The sequence below is a fragment of the Phoxinus phoxinus genome (genome assembly GCF_949152265.1).
Source record: "Phoxinus phoxinus genome assembly, chromosome: 2".
Lineage (NCBI taxonomy): Eukaryota > Metazoa > Chordata > Actinopteri > Cypriniformes > Leuciscidae > Phoxinus > Phoxinus phoxinus.
The window spans coordinates 5,021,906-5,041,325 of NC_136877.1; the positions used below are offsets into that span (position 1 = coordinate 5,021,906).

The 19,420-nt window shown below is 37.7% G+C and overlaps 1 protein-coding gene across 12 annotated transcripts in view; it reads left to right on the top strand.

Moving 5' to 3' along the window:
- Positions 1–19,420, top strand: part of neo1a (neogenin 1a) — a 180,151-nt gene that overhangs the window by 122,293 nt on the left and 38,438 nt on the right. For all 12 annotated transcript variants that reach the window (XM_079598740.1, XM_079598743.1, XM_079598735.1 and 9 more), the window contains exons 6-7: positions 6,254–6,408; positions 6,765–6,885. In XM_079598740.1, coding sequence (XP_079454866.1) covers positions 6,254–6,408; positions 6,765–6,885 — 276 coding nt within the window. The remainder of the gene's footprint in view (positions 1–6,253; positions 6,409–6,764; positions 6,886–19,420) is intronic.

Sequence of the window (19,420 nt, forward strand, 5' to 3'; positions counted from 1 at the left end):
CAAAATTTCAATGGATGATCCCTTGTGAAAAAAAGAAGTGAGCTTAATTGTGCTCTTTTGAGAATGTGCATATTAATTTATTTTATTTTTTAAACAGTACTTGCAGATAATACAATATTAATGAAATAAAAGGCCACTTAAGTGTTCTTAAAAGAGAGTCCACTTTCATGACGGTCTCTTGAGTAGAGTAATCAAATTTTACTTTAAAGTACATTTTAAGTCCATGATTTTAGTCCATGTTAATGATCAAATTAAGATGTGAAATAAGTTTAGAGCTAATCAAGGATTTGTAGATCTAGTTTTTATTTTAGTTTCCGCAGTTTTGCTCCACTTGCAGTAGATTTACAAATCAGGGATTAAAAATATAACCTTGTGATTAAAACCTGTGATTTTTCCCGCCATGATGATGGATTCATTTCTTATTGTTCGTTATTGTGTTAAAATAAAAAAATGTTACCCTCCTCACCTGTAAATTTAAAGTGAATCCCAAACTGAGATTTAATTCAGAGTTTAAAATAATGGATCAGCAGGATTAAATGTAATCTATCCTAAATGTAAATTAAAAACAAGGATCAAAATGTAAGTCTGATTCTTTTTTTTTTTAAGTTTAAAGTTTGGCGCGACAGTCCAATTATTATAAAAATCTTGATTTAATGATCTTTTGTTGTGATTTAAAGAAGTATACTTACTTTGATGTGTTGACTTAACACACACAAGCACATTTAAAGTTGATTATAATTTGAATATTCTTTGATAATACACTTAGTTGATATATATTTTAACTTCATTATTACAAATGTGTAATTACAAATATATATTTTAGTTCACATTTTACATTTACATTTTTATTCATTTAGCTGACGCTTTTATCCAAAGCGACTTACAATTGCTATATATCAGAGGTCGCACGCCTCTGGAGCAACTAAGGGTTAAGTGTCTTGCTCAGGGACACATTGGTGTCTCACAGTGGATTCGAACCCGGGTCTCTCACACCAAAGGCAAGTGTCTTATCCATTGCACCATCACTACCCCTTGTTCACCATAAATGTTTGTCGGTACATTCAACAATGCACTATTTTAAAGACAACAGAATTTAAATTACACATACTTAAGTCCTACTTAATATCAAGTTCAACTAATTTCAGTTAATTTCAATTTAATACATTTTCATTTAATGTCAATGAACATGTATCAGAAAACATTACACACTTCTTAAGTATATTATTTCCATAATTCGTTTTTATTTTATTTTTAAAAGTATGATAAAGTGTACTTTTTTCACAAGGAGAAGTATAAGGACTGTCCATAAAAGCAAAAAATGCATGCATATAGACACAAGACACATTATGCATGTTGACATAATTGCAGAATAAACGGTGTAATATTTATAGATCTATATCCAGTCTTTCAACTTCAGTGACAGGGCAAGCCAGTAAACTTGGGGAGTTTTGCATAATAGTAGCCAGAAAGCTATCATGTTCACTCACAGGAATAACATCGGAAACACACAACCAGACGTTAGTTTGCCTAGCACAGAAGTGTTTGCTGAATAATTCATGCTTTAACACATATGAGATTCACACTTCTGCTCGTAATCCCTCTGGTCTTGTTTACTCCCATTGCGAGTTATTGTAACTGTGTGTGTTTGTTTTAACAAATCAGAAATATTTTCTGTGGGCTATTGATAGAGATTGTATGGATTCTTGTGTTCCTGTTTCAAATGTGAAAGAAATCGTTCATGTCTTGTTTGCTCATATATTAAATTCAATTCAATTCAATTCAAGTTTATTTGTATAGCGCTTTTCACAATACACATTGTTTCAAAGCAGCTTTACAGAAAATGCATTTCAAAAATATACATACAAAAATACAGTTAGTTAATCATGAAATTTAGGGCATAACATATCGCCGGCGTTGGGTCGTCTCTTCACAGGCGTCGAGTCGTCTCATCACAGACGTTGGGGCATCTGAAGTCTCCATGAGAGGCTGGATACATAACTGGAGCTGACGAACTCTATTTGAGTTATCTCGGGACAGGCGTCCCGAGATAACAACAAAAAAGGCAGCCTTAAATGTCAACCATACGTAACTAGTCAACATGCAGAAGTGTGAGATGCGGGAACCTCTGCTCTCTATGGGTTTGTTATGCTGTCTGTGAAATGCCCAGAATCGTATTAAACTTTGATAGACTGTCTTCTCTGTGATACACAGAACATAAGCGAGTGGCTTGTGTTATTTCTCAGCCTACTCTGAAATGCAGGGTGGATGAATGGAAACAGGAGTGTGTGTTGAGCTTTGACATTGTCTGTAATACAGCGAGAAACCTGAGACATGCAAGTGAATGCAAGCGAGGCAGTGATAAGAGCTGTGTGGTCATTTGAGACGGTTTTATCTTCACTATAATCTCCATGTAGAACGTATAGGGAACGCAACCGGTCTGTGACCATGAAACAAATGCTCTGGCTTTACCTTTATCTTTTCTTCTGCTGTCTCAGCACACTTTCCTCACAGTTATTTCTTGAAGTCAACATCAAATCACAATTATTTACTTTCTTAATACATAGTATTACATGCTACTAGTAGGGATGCACGATATACCGGCCACCATATTGGTATCGGCCGATATTTTTAATGTTATCGCTATCGGCCCGATAAGAAAATGAGACCGTTACATTAAAGGGGTCATGACATGGTTTTTTTTTTATTTATTATTATGTTCCCTTAGGTGCAATTATAGTATTACTATAGTTTTTTTTACAAAAAACTTTTAAAATGTAGTGATTTATGACCTTTTCCCACCCTGTTTCTCATCCTCTGATTCAAACAGTCTGTTTTGGGGGTGTTTCCCCTTTAAGAGTTCAGTGTTAACGCCCACTGTTGTGATTGGCTAACGTCAGTGCCTATGCATGCATCAATTATTAACGCCCCAAGCCAGAGGATTTGCGGATCAGCGTATTTAAAAAATAGTTTAAAGTTCTAAATACATTACTTACAGTTTGCGTCGTCGTTGTTGAGCCCAGAATAGTCGGCACGGACTTATCTTTGAGCAACAGTTTTCTGGCAAAGCCAGCATCATTTTGGGATTTGTTCTCAATACAGTCATCCTTCAAATGGACTGGGACGTCCGCAAAAAAATAAAGTGCATCCATTTTTCCCTGACGACTGGATCTTTCGCAGCGTATTCAAAGATGTTGTTTGTCCACAGCCAGGAACAGCACATCTGCGGCATCGTAATTTCCCTGTACACAGACCCACTCGCTGTCCGTCGACTGAACACTTGTAGGTGCGCGGTCGTGACAATGATACGAAATGAGCGTAGTTGTCTTGTGCTGGAGGCGGTCGTATGCAAACGCTGGTACGTCACTTCGTACCGTGACGTCACTTCTTACCATGGATCCAGAACGAGCTGTATTTAGAGCTTGATTAAATAAATGATTCGTTTATAATGGGGAGGACGTCTTAAGCTATGAAACTTGCAGGACGTTTTAATGGTACAAAGACCTCTTATATACCAAAAGATCAAGGCAAATTTGGTTTCTCATGTCATGACCCCTTTAAAGCCGATAAGTAATGTATTATTTTCTTCAGCTGAGACACTTCAGATGCGCACTGTTCAACATGATGGTTTTGAATTGCTTTAAATATTTTTTATTTTTTATTTATCCTTTATTTTACCAGGTGTTGTCCCAGACTGTCCCAGATCAGACTGCCACCCCAAATCTCTTTTACAAGGGAGACCTGGGGCAACAATTATACAAGTTACACAGAATCACAGAAACAAACACAACAAACAAAACAGATTGACAGTACATATAAAACAATTTATGAATGTCATAAATGGGTTATTGAAAACATGTGCATTACAAAATTGGAACATTTAAGTAGTATATGATTGGAATCACTTAAAAAAAAGGAAAATACAGTAAAGTGCAACATGCAAGTCTGTCAGGGATACATACAACTATCATGAGAACATCATAATTGTGTGTTTGGGACATGAGACTTTTATTTTTGTAATCAGGCACTCAAAAATTATATAAAAAGTTGGATTTAGATTGATCGGCCAATATATCGGTTATTGGCTTTCAAATTATCGGTTATCGTATCGGCCAAAATAAACACATTATTTCAAAAGAATATCTTCATTAATAAACTTGCTATTTCTTTGAAATGACTTTGATAATAAAACCAAAGTTTTATTACATGAAAGTGGAAAATAATGTTAACCAAATAAAAGCAGTTTAAGGTTTTAGGACACATTTGTAGGTAATACAGCCTTTCTAAAATCCTGACAATAGTTAATGTTGAAAATGTATTCTGGTGAACGTTAATGCAACGTGAACAGTCCTTCACAACCAACTGCAAAAAAAGCCATCAGGTCTGACTCCATTTTAGTTTAAACAAGGTGTTTTTGGGGTCCTTGAGATGTTTTGACATGCCCTGATATCTTTTTAAAGTTGCTTATATAAACATATTAATGGCAAAGGTGTAATTACACTAATTAGCACGGACATGGCTATCATAATATGTGAGCAACATGTATGTACATGTTTGCATTTTTGAGAGAATATTATTTATGCGTGGTTATTCAAAAAAATTCAAACTTAAATTTTCTGATATAAGACCACATACGACCAACTTCACATATTCCCACAATACTTTTGACTAATGGATGTTGTCGCCTAGAGTTTTTACTTCAAAATGATCTGAAAATCATCCGGGCTAATCGTTCACATTAAACAACAGATTGATTTAAATTTTGTAAGCCCCAATGCTCACTTTTCACAATCCAGCAAGTTCCTGATAACAAAAGCATGTCTTGTTTTTCACACTAGGATGCAAATCAGCTTAAGGAAGTAAAATAGGTTTTGAATTCTGTTTCGTGTTGACTTTAATGTGAAAACTGGCTTGGTTATGTTGTTGTTGTCCAGCAATAATGCAAAAGCTTGTACAATCACACATCTGTATATGTGCAACATTTGTGCAGTGCTTCCCTGTGTGTGTGCGCCTGGGCTTGAGATATACTGAGTGATTGAAACATGAACCATCTGTCCCGTGTGGAGCTGGCTTGAGCAGGAACCCAGCAGTGTGTGACAAGTGTTTTTCAGCAGGTTGTGTGTGCAGACCTCAGCAAACTGCAGGAACACACACTCTCAGCCATTCATCACCTTACCTCTGTCAGTCTATCTTACACATGCTAGATCCAGATATTCTACATCCAGTAATCTGCATTTTAGCTCAGTTTAGCTTTAGCCAATCTAGCTTTGGATGGTGATTTTGAGAATGTACACTGGCAATATTTATTTTTATGAAAATTCATAATCTTTATTTGATATTTTTCCCCTTTGCTCATTGTGACCCAACAAGCAAGTGAATCATAGGGTGTATTTACACTCTAAAAAATGCTGGGTTGTTTCAACCCAATTTTGGGTAAAATATGGACAAACCCATCCGTTGAGTTACATTTGTACATTACATTTTTAACCCAACATTTGGGTTTGTCCATATTTTACCCAAGTCTAGTTTGTCACCCATGGCTTTTCTATTTTGGCTTTATTTTTGTTAAATAAATAATGACACGGTGTAATATGTAATTTGTTGTTTCAAATAACTGTGTAAAAAAATTAAATTATATATACACACACATGAATTTTGTGCGATTTAAGGGTTCACTCTAAAAAATGCTGGGTTGTTTCAACCCAAATTTGGGTCAAATATGGACAAACCCAGCCGTTGGGTTAATTTTTTTAATTAAAAATGTTAACCCAATGGTTGGGTTCGTCCACATTTGACTCAAATTTGGGTTAAAACAACCCAGCATTTTTTAGAGTGTATGAATCATGCATATTATGTGTAATGTTTTGTGTGATGGGATGTGATGGTAATGCATGTAATGGGAAATGCTTGGCTTGTGGTTGTGTGGTAGCGAATCAGGCACAACACAGAGCAACAATCCAATTACATCCTAGCAGACAGACCTGCATCATTCTGCCGCACACTACCTTGTTATTGAGATGATCCATGTCATGTTTATCTTCTCCAACATCAGATAACCTCATTTACTAATGGCAAGCCTTTTGCGTTCTCCTCTGGCTATTAGGAGCTACTGTACATATTCCGCCACATCCCGGTGTTCAGGGAGAGGATATTTAAAGGTTGAGATGCTAAGCAAATCGTGTTGCTTTCCGAAGAAATTATACAGGCATTTGAAGTGTAATTTCGATTTTTTTTTTTTTTTTGCTTCTCTTCTCAGCTTCCCCACAGTTCCTGAAGAAACCTGCTAACATATATGCTCATGAAGCCACAGACGTCATCTTCGAGTGTGAGGTCACCGGCTCACCGGCTCCCACCATCAAATGGGTGAAGAACGGAGATGCCGTCATTCCCAGCGACTATTTCAAGATCATTGTAAGTTGCCAGCTTGCTCTACATGAGTGAGGAAATGCTGTTGACCCTTTTGTCCTGAACATTTGTGATACAGAATGCACTATAAAGCATAAAGGTGATGATACATAACTTTTTGAGCAATGTTGCTGTGCAATCTTGTTGCCGAGCGATTCTTGCTTGGGCACTTTCCCATTGAAAATGGGCAATACATTTATATCTGGATAATTTTAGATCGGTCGTAGGCCCTGTGTCTCATCTGGTTGCCCGTTGACACCAACATTGCTCAAAAAGTTTCCCTCTGTATCATCACCTTAACAGTGAGTCTATATGGAGATTTCTTCTAGTTGACAGCAATGTTCTTGTTTGCCTCTTTATAGAAGGAGCAGAACTTGCAGGTGCTGGGACTGGTCAAGTCAGATGAAGGTTTCTACCAGTGTTTAGCTGAGAATGACGCTGGTAATGTGCAGTCGAGTGCTCAGCTCATCATACTGGATCAAGGTACGTCTAAGATTTAATATTTTTTAAACGTTTCCATTGTAAACCCTATTGGAAAACCCAGCTAAAACCAGTTTAAGGTGGAATCACCTGGTTCTTCCAGCAGGGAAGTTCCTATATTAGTTTTAGTACACTCTCATTACAAAAAGTGTTCATAACGTCTCATTATAGATAAGGGTGCTCCGATCAGGGTTTTTGGGGACGATTACCGATCACTGGACGCAGTATTGGCCGATACTGATCACCGAAATAAATAATACTACATGATGAATAGAAGGCTTGAAAAACACATCGCGGAGCAGAGAGGACACTGACAGACAGGACAGACCAGCTTACTTTAGATATGAAACAGTCTCACCTTTCAAATTTGGTCATTTTTTAAAAGAAACTTAAACAATAAATAACGTTTAGCTCAACAAATATAGCATTCCTGTGAAATAAAAAACAGAACAGTCTTTATCAACAGAAAGTATTCAAATGTAAAACAACTGCATAGTCTTCACTTTATAAATTAAATATAGATTAATCAGTCTACTAAAGAGCAGTGAGTGATTTCTCTTTATATTTTGTTGTTAGATTAACATTAACGACACAGACGGCATCAGGAATATTAGGCTGCTGTCACTTTAAGAGTGAATGCACGGATCCAATATACTGACACACATGTGACTTATTTCCCAGCTGTTAATGTTCACTTAAGACATAACCAATGGTGTTTAAGAGCCAAAGTTCACGTTGCTTGTCCTTGTTCATCTCTGTCTCGGAGCGCACGCACAGAAAGCCGCTTGTGTATTACTTTTGCGGCCTAATGCGGTTTTAATAACTCTTTATATTATCGAGCACAGCAGTTTAGCAACAGAAGACTGCATTTTACGACAATCACTGATTTGGACGTTGCAGATTTATTGTCCTTTTCAGACATCTGGTAGAACTGCCAGACCGGTTAATATAGTGAAGCAATTTTAGCTGCGCATAAAAAAATTGTCTCGCGAGTTTTGCGTAATCTGATCTCTTCTGATCGATCTTTATAGAGACCGCTGATTAAACTATATAGAGCTAGTATCGGCTGATAACGATCAATCGGAGCACCATTAAATAGTGGTCCATTTAGTTTTACAACAATATCACAACTATTTTAGTGTTTTGTTTAAAAAACAAAAAAACATAAACATCTCAGGGAAACTGGAGGATTTGTTCATGTAGATGATCTTTGTTTAATATGAATCTAATTGAAAGTATAGTGGTTGAATTTAGTGTTGGTGTAAGTCAGGTGCATGATGCCATCTGCTGCAGTTTCCTCTCTGGCAGTGCCACCTGTTCAGTGTGTGTGTGTGTGTGTGTGTGTGTCTATGATATTCTGGTCCCTAAGTCTGCCAGGCAAAACCGTATAGCATGATTTTTGAGATATTATTCCTGTACATTCATAACTGTGAAGGATAACACATTGTAGTTAATAATATAGGGCTTTGTTCAACTCCCTGTCCTTTCGTATGAGCAATAGAAATAGTGATGAAAATCTAAAAATTTGAATCCAACCATCTACGAGAGTAGCACTGAATGCACAGATTTGTTGTCAGATTGTCACTCTTTTTCTGTGAAAATAGTATCTTTCTGAGACGAAGCCAGTGTCTCTATGTATTCTCTATGGGCCTTTGATGTAGTCTTTGCTCCTCTTGTATTAAAATGGCCTATAAACACTTTATTTTGGCAGGCTTCTCAGCGTGTTCTAGTTAAAGCTGCTAGACGGGTCTGATTGGAGGCTTTTTGAAGCCTCACTTCTCGCTGCCATCTGGACTAGCACATGGTGAATAGGAAAACACGGTTGCTTATCTTCACTTATTGTTAGAGCTGATTGCTGAGTTTATTAAGTTACAGACAGGGAGTTTGTGACACAGTCTGTGAAACTTGCTCATTATAATTTTTTTTGTGAGGGAATAAATGCTCCCATACTCATTAGGGTAATGCTGCATTGTTTTTTCCCCTTAGCTCTAGATTTGACATGCTGTGATTATCTTAAGCACAACCGTAGTTGCAGAGATTTTTATGTAGATTTGCTCAGATTTTCTCAGAAAGCACAGAAAAGGTATTTTAATCTGTGGTAAAAAAAAAATGGAATTTATGAATGACAACTGAAAGAGACCTCATAACATCCTAGCAACCACCCATTATACCTTAGCAACTGCTCTAAAGACTATTCGGAACATTTTAGTTGCACAGCAACACAATGGCAACTGTTCATAACACCATTGTAACTGTAACAATGTGCTAAAGACTACTTGGAATGCCTTAGCAACTGCGTAGCAACACCCTGGTGACCACCCATAACACCTTAGCAACAATGCACTAAATTCTATTTAGAACACCTTAGAAACCACATTGCAACACCCTGGCATGGCAACCACCCATAAAACCCTTGCAACAACAAAACAATATGCTAAAGACTACTCTGAAAACCCTAGCAACTGCATAGCAACACCCTGGCAACCACCCATTACACCTTAACAACAATGCACTAAAGATTAATAAGAATGCCATAGCAACCACATTGCAATCACCCATAGAACCCTTGCAACAACAAAACAATGTGGTAAACACTAATTGGAACACCCTAGCAACTGCATAGCAACACCCTGGCAACCACCCATTACACCTTAGCAACAATGTACTAAAGACTATTGAGGAAGCCTTAGCAACCAACCATATTGCAACACCATGGCATGGCAACCACCCATAAAACCCTTGCAACAACAAAACAATGTGCTAAAGACTACTCTGAACACCCTAGCAACTGTGTAGCAACACCCTGGTGACCACCCATAACACCTAAACAACACTGCACTAAAGATTAATAAGAATGCCATAGCAACCACATTGCAACATCCTGGCATTGCAGTCACCCATAGAACCCTTGCAACAACCGAACAATGTGCTGAAGACTAATTGGAACACCCTAGCAACTGCATAGCAACACCCTGGCAACCACCCATTACACCTTAGCAACAATGTACTAAAGACGATTAAGGAAGCCTTAGCAACCAACCACATTGCAACACCCTGGCATGGCAACCACCCATAACAGCGACGTTTTAAATAATGCGGCGCTCAAGTTAAAATAAGTTTAAAAAGTTTATAGACATTCAGTTTTTAAAGGGATAGTTCACCCAAAAAAAAATCATCATTTACTCACCCAAGTTGTTCCATACCTGTTTGAATTTTTCTTCTTTCTTCTTCTGAACACCAAGGAAGATATTTTGAAGAATGTTGGTAATCAAACAGTTGATGCACACCATTGACTTCCATAATATTTCCAACCATTCCTTCATCATGGAAACTACACTGTAATCGTCAAATTCGTCGATTTGAATATCTGTGAAGACTTCGTGCAGCGCCATGAAGAGAAATGTGTGTCGCCACAAGCATTAAAAGACGTGTATAGCTGGTATGAGATCAGGACGTGACCTGACAGTTTGATGCCGTCTCACTGTTTCAGCTTGTTTACTTTCCCTAGATTCATTTTAATTCCATATTTGCATGTGAATGCTTGTTTTTCCTGGCAGTGACTTATTATTATTATTAAGGATGCATGGCAACTGAAAAAAATCCTACATTTTTCATTCCATCTCTTCCAAAAAAACTTGTATGGCACAAACACCCCGCAAAAAAAACAACAATTTCCCAGCATCTGTTTCTAGACAAGAGCTGCATTTTTCTGAGTGCTGGTAATCTGCAGGTCGCGTGTGTGTAGAAGTGTGTAGAAGTGTGTAGAAGTGTGTAGAAGTGTGTAGAAGTGTGTAGAAGTGTGTAGAAGTGATGGAGTGAAGAAAAGTCGGACACACTGTAGATGTCCCTCATGGGGGTTGATGGATGCTTGACTATAGTTGTTACTGGACCTTGCGACTGGGCTCCAGTTCCAGGTATGCGTGTAGAAAAATGATAGATGAAGATACAATGTGAGTCTGAGCACAGAAAAGGTGATGGATCTGAGAGCATACAATGCTGATTTGGGCTATATTTGTGTTTATATCTCAGCTGAGGAGCCTGTGGAGCCATAAAACATAAATAGTATGTCTCCGCTGAGGCCTCTCACTGTGTTTGTGTGACACTTTAACTGGGCCTGTGTGCCAGACAGCGGAGCAAATACGCGTGGCTTATTTATGGCCTCAGAAAGAGCCCTCGAGCTGCTTTCCAACATCTCGGCTTTGTTTATAAGATTCATCACTCAATGGCTGGAATATTGATGTGATGTAGTTGACATTGCGAAGCCTGTAGCTGTTGCTTAACTCAAAGGAATTATTCTGTTTGAGAATGAAGAAATGTAATTTCACCCAAATAAAAAATAAACCAGTTTTATGACGCATCAGATGACAGTGTTTGAAATGCAATACTAGATTACTGAATCAAGTTTCTTCAACTTCAGACACTTTATATTTCCCAGCGGTTCATTTTTTTATTAAAATAACTTATAAATGACACTGATTTGGACTCTTTGTTTATTGTTGTTGCTACTTTTAAAACGGCTAGATGTAGACTTATTGTTGAATACTTATCCCAGACACAAACTTTCAATTATGAATCTGAAAATCCATTATTGAAATTATTACAGGTTAAACTATGAAATAATAAATATACAGGTTAAATATATAAAATATGAAAGAAAGAGCGACTTAAACCATTACGTTTTTTATTATCCATTATAACCATTATTATATTCATTTTCTGTGCCATCATTTCCACAATTATGGTACAATTTTGCCCTAATAATGTTATTTTATTTTTGTGCAGTGGCTATTTACACTAATTAAAAAATAGGATATTGTGAAATTACACTGTAAAAATAGTATTTTCTTTACAACGTGTAAATAGTTAGATACTATTTACACCTCAGTATTTTAGTACATTATAGAACATTATGCAATAATGACATATTGAGTGTAAATGATTATGTTTATTAGATAAATGCTGCCTAATTAGGATGATAAAGCCCCTATAAACACTTTATTATTATTAAATAGCTTGTTATGATATGGAATATCCTCGAAAGTGTTACTAGTAACTAATTTCACACATTCGTGTTGATTCTATATTAAAATGACGATACAATGTAACGTATTTTCTCTGGCTCTTGTTTTAAATTATTTTGTTCTGTTATTGTGCTTGTTGTTGTCCTCTGTTGACGTTGTACAAGCAGAATGTGGCGGTTGGTCGGTGTGGTATTAGTCCCGCCCCTTCTCCACTGTGATTGGACGGTTGGGTAAAAAGTGACAGTGATGAGTGCTGCGTTTTATCCAAAGTTGAACATTCTTCAACTCTCGGCGACCAGTAAAAAACGCAGTGCGCTTCAGCGTGAAAAAAAGGTTCAGAGCCTCGTTACGCTCCTGGTGTTTTAAAAACGCGGCGCTCCCATTTTGAAAACAATGGAAAAAATTCACCAGCCGCGTGAAAAAACGCTTTGGCAGACACACAGCCTTAGGCATTTTAATTTCACTTTTCACATATTTTCTTCATATTCATTTTAAATAATTGCCTAATCTGATATGCGATGGGAAAGGGGACAGAAAGAGTTCGGAAAAGGGCGGATTCGAACTCGCGTTAAAACTTTCTGCCACACGTCTTGCTCTCTACATCACTGTGGCTGTCGAATTATAGCTGGCTTTTGTTTGTCTAGTCCAACCAGACATTGGAGGGCGGAGTTAGTGTAAATAGCTTCTACCAACAAGGCGGGCGTTTTTTTTGTTTTTTTTCAAAAGTTAGACAGCAGTGTCAGTTAAGGTCCTTGCACACTTAGGCCCCATCCACACTACTGCGTTTTTGTTTAGAAACGGAGACCTTTTGCTACGTTTGCACCTCCCGTCCAGACTACAACGGCAAAAACGAAAACCTAAAACGGAGAAGTTTAGAAACGCTACCGATCAACTGTGTTTTGAGGGTGTTTTAGTGAAGACGGTCAAAACGGAGGACATTAGAAACGATGACGCAGAGACTCACGCTCGGCTCTATGATTGGGTGTCATCAGTCATGGCGTATCCTTCCCTGATTCGTCAGCCACCCATCACATGACCCGTCCCCGGGAAGAAAACATACAAAACCAGCCTGGACTACGTAACGTTAGTGACTGCAACATGGATAACGAATTACAAGCGTTACTGACGTTGATGTCTTTGCTAGCAGCTGTTGTGCAAGTAAATAATGCATTTTACAATGCTGTCACTGCCGACATGCGCCTGTTTACACCGGCACGCACATGCCCAGTGTTGGTGAATGGTCACGTAATCCGCATTTTCAGTCGTTTTAATGTGGACGGAGATCAATTCTAATACGCAGCTAAAGCGCTGGTGTGGACGGAGATCGTATTAGTTTTTGTTCTTCGTTTCTAAACTAAAACGCAGTAGTGTGGATGAGGCCTTAGTCCGAAATTCGTGTCCAAAATTTTTGCACGTTAAAAAATAAATACGACCTCATATTTTGTCAATCACCCCTTACACACTGAAGAAGTTTTTTGCATCCGTAGCAATGGTGAATGGTGTTTTGACAATTCAGAGCCACTGAATCACGAATATGAAAAAACGCATACGAACATTTCGGACTCTGTGTGCAAGGACCTTTTAAGACTGAAAAAACAAATCAAGGTAAATATCACTTGTGAGTTTTGCAGTTTAGGAAAAGGTTCTCTGTGGTGTCTCAACAACTGATATGTAAAAGGTCTGTGGGTTTTGCTACATTGTGAAAGGCTCATTTGTACTGCATGAATTCTTATCCTGAACTCCCAGTGATTCAGTTTGATTTAATAATCTCATATTTGCTCCGCATTGAAACAAAGTGCTGTCACTGGCACTTTTTTTGTGTGTCTAGTCTCCAAACACCCTGAGCTCAAGCTTCTCAAAGGAGCACAGTGATATTTTTGGGTATTAGGACTGAGCGTGACAAATGGGACTGAAGTGCATGTCAGAAAAGGACAGATTTGGCTGTGGGACTTGAGCGCTGTGGGATGCAGGTTCAGCAGGTGCAGGAGGGAATGGGGCCGGTGCTTTACTGACCCCGAGGGCTGGTGTAACTGGGTATAGACATACAGTAATGACGTGCCAGATGGGCGTCTGCCTTCCCAGTGAACACATAGGATGTCCCCTGCCAGCTTCACGCTGAGACCCGTAATCCTGTGCTTTGGTGCTGGGCGGGACGTCCCGTCGAGGTGCCCGTTCCTCCCCCTAGATCTGCGCTTTCATCTCTTTAGACTATGGAAGCAAGACGTCTCAGGAGACGAAACGCTGCTCTGCATCACGTGAGAGACCTGTTTAATCTCAACAGGGGTGTTGATGGCCTTTAATCCATCATCCGCTCATATTCATGATGTTTACTTTGAAGAGATAGACTGCTGTCGCCTCTGCAGAGGTTCAGGCTTCAGATCCCATGCACAATCGCTGCGGGCCAGCCGGATCTCCAATGGAAAATTGGACTATTGTGTACTTGGCTTCTTGAATATCATATCTGATTATAATTTTTTTTTTAAAGGCTTCTTTTTGTGTCCTTCCCTTGCTTTGTGTTTATTTGCTATAACAAAATGGATTGAATTGCCAAGAAAAGGCTGGAGATATTTTAAGGGAGATATTTTAATGAATGTTTTTATTTTTATAAAAAAAAAATATATATATATATTTTTAAGGGGTCGGAAAACTTTTTATGTGCTTCGTCCGTTCATTTTCATGATCACAGTATTTTGGGAAGCTGAAAACTTAAAACGAGTTTCAAAGTGAAAGTTTTTGAAAACGATCTCCGTGTAAACTACGAAAACATGAATTTGAATGGAAGCTTGTTTCTATGGGATAAAAAATTAAAAAGGTAATTGAGACTTTTTATCTCCCAGTTCAGACTTTTTTTTTTTTTATCATAATTGCAATTTACATCTCTCAATTCGGACTTTATAACTTGTAATTTTTAGTTTATATCTCACAATTCTGAGAAAAAAGTCAGAATTGTGAGATGAATAATATTATAATAATCTTTTAATATCAAACAATTCACAATTGTGAGCTATAAAATTGGAATGATGATAAAAAAAGATTTCCAAGATATTAATTCTGCCTTTTTTCTAAAAAAGTTTATATTAATTCTGAGATATTTGAGAGTTATGAACTTGGAATTACAAGTAATAAAGTCAGAAGTCAGTGAGTTACAAAGTCTGAATTGCGAGATATAAACTTGCAAATAAAAAAGTCAGAATTATGGGTTATAAACTGGGAATTGGATGAAATTAAGTCATAATTACAGTGTAAAAATTATAAATTATAAAATTAAGTATATATCTGCAATTCTGACTTTTTTCCCCACAGAATAAAGTTTGAATTGTAAGATAAAAACTCACAGTTGTGGGAAAAAGTCAGAATTGTGAGATAAATTACAATGACCTTTTTAAATAAGAGAAGACAGAATTGTAAGATGAAAAGTTGCAATTGCCTTTTTAATTAGAACTTTATATCTCAGTATTTTTTTTACTTTTTCTTCACAGTTAATATCACACAATTCAGAATTGTGAGCTATAAAGTTAGAATTATGAGAAATAAAGTCAGAATTACAAAATATAAATTCTGTCTTTTTCTCAAAATTCTGAGTTTATATCTCAATAGTGAGATAATTGCAAGTTGTAATCTTGGAATTATGAGATATAAACTCGGAATTGTGAGTTAAATTTGGAATTGCAAGAAATAAAGTAAAGAAATAAATTACAAGATAATTTCTTTTTTTTTCACAATTCTGAGATAATTGCGAGTTATGAACTTGAAATTACGAGAAATAAAGTCTAAATTGCGAGATATAAACTCGCCGTTAAAAAAAGTCAGAATTGTGAGTTAAATTTGGAATTGGAAGAAATAAAGTCAGAATTACAGGATATAAATTTTGTCTTTTTTCTCACAATTGCGAATTCATTTCTTCAACTTTTTCACAGAATTGTGGGATATGAATTGTAAGATAAAAACTTCCAGTTGTGAGAAAGTCAGAATTGTGAGATAAATGATCAATTACCTTTTTTAAATAAGAGAAGACATATATCGATATAAGAGAGATCTCACCCTAGAGATTTATGTGTTTCGCGGCCCATTTCTCCTCCTCAAACACTCCTGTAGAGATGTTATCCAGTGTCTATAGATCAAGAGCTGCTCCACATTTCAGCATTAGTCAAACCTGTCTGATTTCAGGACATGAACCCTAGCATGAAAGAATGATATAACCCACTTTTTATGCCTTCACACATTATGAAAACCCCTTCCAGACCCCTCACGATAAAAGCATGTTCCCTCAGATCAATAGTAGAGAGGTGTTAGATTTAATGCCAATGGATGAAGTCTTTGTGTGTCACATCTCCTGTACCGTGGTCATTTCAGTCTTTACCCGTCTGTGTGAGATGAAAGAAGGAGCTCAATAAGTGGTCATTAGACGTGCTCTCTCTCTCTCTCTCTCTCTCTCTCTCTCTCTCTCTCTCTCTCTCTCTCTCTCTCTCTCTCTCTCTCTCTCTCTCTCTCTCTCTCTCTCTCTCTCTCTCTCTCTCTCTCTCTCTCTCTCTCTCTCTCTCTCTCTCTCTCTCTCTCTCCAAGAGCCACATCATAAATACATGGAGATGAATGAGGCCGTTTTTTCCTACATTTATGTTTTCCCCATGTCCTCATGTAGTGCAATTACCTATTTAGGATATTAATATGATTCTTGGTGACCTACATAGTATATAGTCATCATTGCTCTGAGCAACCGTTTCTGTTTAAAAGGAGAAACTAATTTGCATACTCTCGACATGTTAAAGTGTGAGTATTAAACGCATAATTACATCGATTTAAAGCAAAAGTGGAGTTAAGAATAATTCCGTCTTACACCAAAGGCCCTTTGACCTTTTTCTTAGCTTCAGTGTGTATCATTAATAAGCGAAGTCACCATCTGCTCCAGTGGCACCAGCTATTGCTCTCTGCTATGAATAGAAACGGTATTAATCTTCTCTGTTAAAGGAACACTCCGACTTTTTGGGACTTTAGCCTATTCACCTTATCCCCCAGAGTTAGATAAGTCCATACATACCTTTTTCATCTCCGTGCGTGCTATAAGTCTGTTTGACGCACCCACCGCTAGCCTAGCTTAGCACAAAGACTGGATGTGAATGGTTGCAGCTAGCATACTAATCCAAATAAGTGACAAAATAAAACAAACATTTTCCTATTTACATGTTGTGATTTGTATAGTCACAGAGTGTACAAAAAACAAAGTCACATGAGACACAGACATATTTTAACCGTATAAATACTGGGAACTATATTCTCTGAAGGCGAAGCACTGCTACTTGGGCGGAGCGATAACCGCAGCACCTGAGACGCGCCGTTGTTTCTTCTGTCAACAAAACCAACGTGACCTCTAGCTCCGCTCAAGTGTTTACTGGGACGACAGAGCGCGTTCGAGGCAACAATACTAACATTACAGGGGATACATGGAGCCCGTAAACAACTGCAATAGTAGTTACCACCCTATTCATATAATAGTGTCACTAACGTTACATTAGATCTAAGCACTGTTACAGTAACGTTAGGCTAAACATTTAAAAATATAACGGAACACTTACCGCAGCCGCTCCACTTTGTCCTGTATGTGATATCGATGGGATGGCTGTATTCCATTTTTTGAAAATAGTCGTCCTCAGTGAAATGTACCGAGCAAACATAATGTCCCTTGATAATCTCATTAGGTGTGTTTTGATCAATATCCAGAGCAAGTAGCCATTTCTTCATCCGGTCAGCGTTTTTAGTTGGAATTCTATGAAACATCATGGTATTACCTGGTCTCCCCTGTTTATTGTCACAGTTCTTTACAATACAGCGAAAATCCATGATTGTAAACTACGCTTTTACTATTTATAAATTGCTGACTCTGTTACCCAAACTCTGAACGAACTCTCTGCTCCTCACCACGGCGCGTCTCAGGTGCTGCGGTTATCAATCCGCCCAAGTAGCAGTGCTTCGCCTTCAGAGAATATAGTTCCCAGTATTTATACAGTTAAAATATGTCTGTGTCTCATGTGACTTTGTTTTTTGTACACTCTGTGACTATACAAATCACAACATGTAAATAGGAAAATGTTTGTTTTATTTTGTCACTTATTTGGATTAGTATGCTAGCTGCAACCATTTACATCCAGTCTTTGTGCTAAGCTAGGCTAGCGGTGGGTGCGTCAAACAGACTTATAGCACGCACGGAGATGAAAAAGGTATGTATGGACTTATCTAACTCTGGGGGATAAGGTGAATAGGCTAAAGTCCCAAAAAGTCGGAGTGTTCCTTTAACCACCGTACGTCACATGACTGCATTCACCATCAGACCGACTGAAGCTGATGATCCTGATTACATCCTAGTTGACAAATGTATGTTGTCCAAACACTCCATTTTGGACATTTTAACCTGTAGCGTACACTCACTTTTTATTGCGTGTGTTCTGAGATTTTAAGTAAGCAATAAGGTACGAGAGGCTGTGACGTGAATAAGTCACGGCTGAAGGGCGTTGTTAGGCACGATTCGAAGCGGAGTTATTCACGATAACTTACAGCACTTGTCTCGAGTACCTTATTGGTTTTATAAAACGGTTACCATACAATACAACTATTAAAGCCAAAAAATATGTATTTATGCAACTTTCATGAAGTAAAATCACTAAAAGCCTTCCTTCCGCTGGAAAAAATAGTCCCTGACTGTAAACAGCAACAGAAGTTACATCCATTATTTCGCCAATAGATGGCGGCAAAGACTGTCTTTATGAGTGAGTCAGTCAGTAGAGAAGACTTTTACATTGAAAGGACTCAAACTTGTGATCACGGAGAAGGAAGACGACACTGACAGATGACTATAGGCACGGGAAACCCCTTAACTGTTAAAAGGACAAGATATCGCAGCGGATATTCAAACTAATTTTTTTAAATTATGAATATATAGGACTGACCTGTAATGCAGGTACACTCGCTCGATCTCTCACAATACTCTACTATAGCTTCAATGAACAATATTAATGAGATCAGACATGTGTTTACGTTGCTAAGAGCGGTCGCTAGGGGTGTTGTGTAGTGATACACAGAACCGTTGGGTGAAGCGGTCCTCGTGAATAAAACACAGCTATTGACCAATCAGAATCAAGGATTGGAACTAACCGTTTTATAAAAAGCCATACGAACTAAATAGGGCTGTTTCCCAAAAGCATCGTAAGCCTAAGATGATCGTAGAGGCCAACATTGGTGCCGATTGTTCTACGATCAACTTAAGCTTATGATGCTTTTGGGAAACCCTGCCCAGACCAATTATGTGCAAAATGACTAAATCCCTATTGTTTAATTTAGTGAAAATGTTGGCCGATACGATAACTCGTTATAGGCTATTTGAAAGCCGATAACCATTATGTTGGCTGATAAATCTAAATCCAAAATTGTATATAATTTGAGAACCTGATTACAAAAACACAAGTCTCACCATTAAAAGCCATTACCCAAGCACACAATTCTCATAATTTTATGTAGCCGATATGACA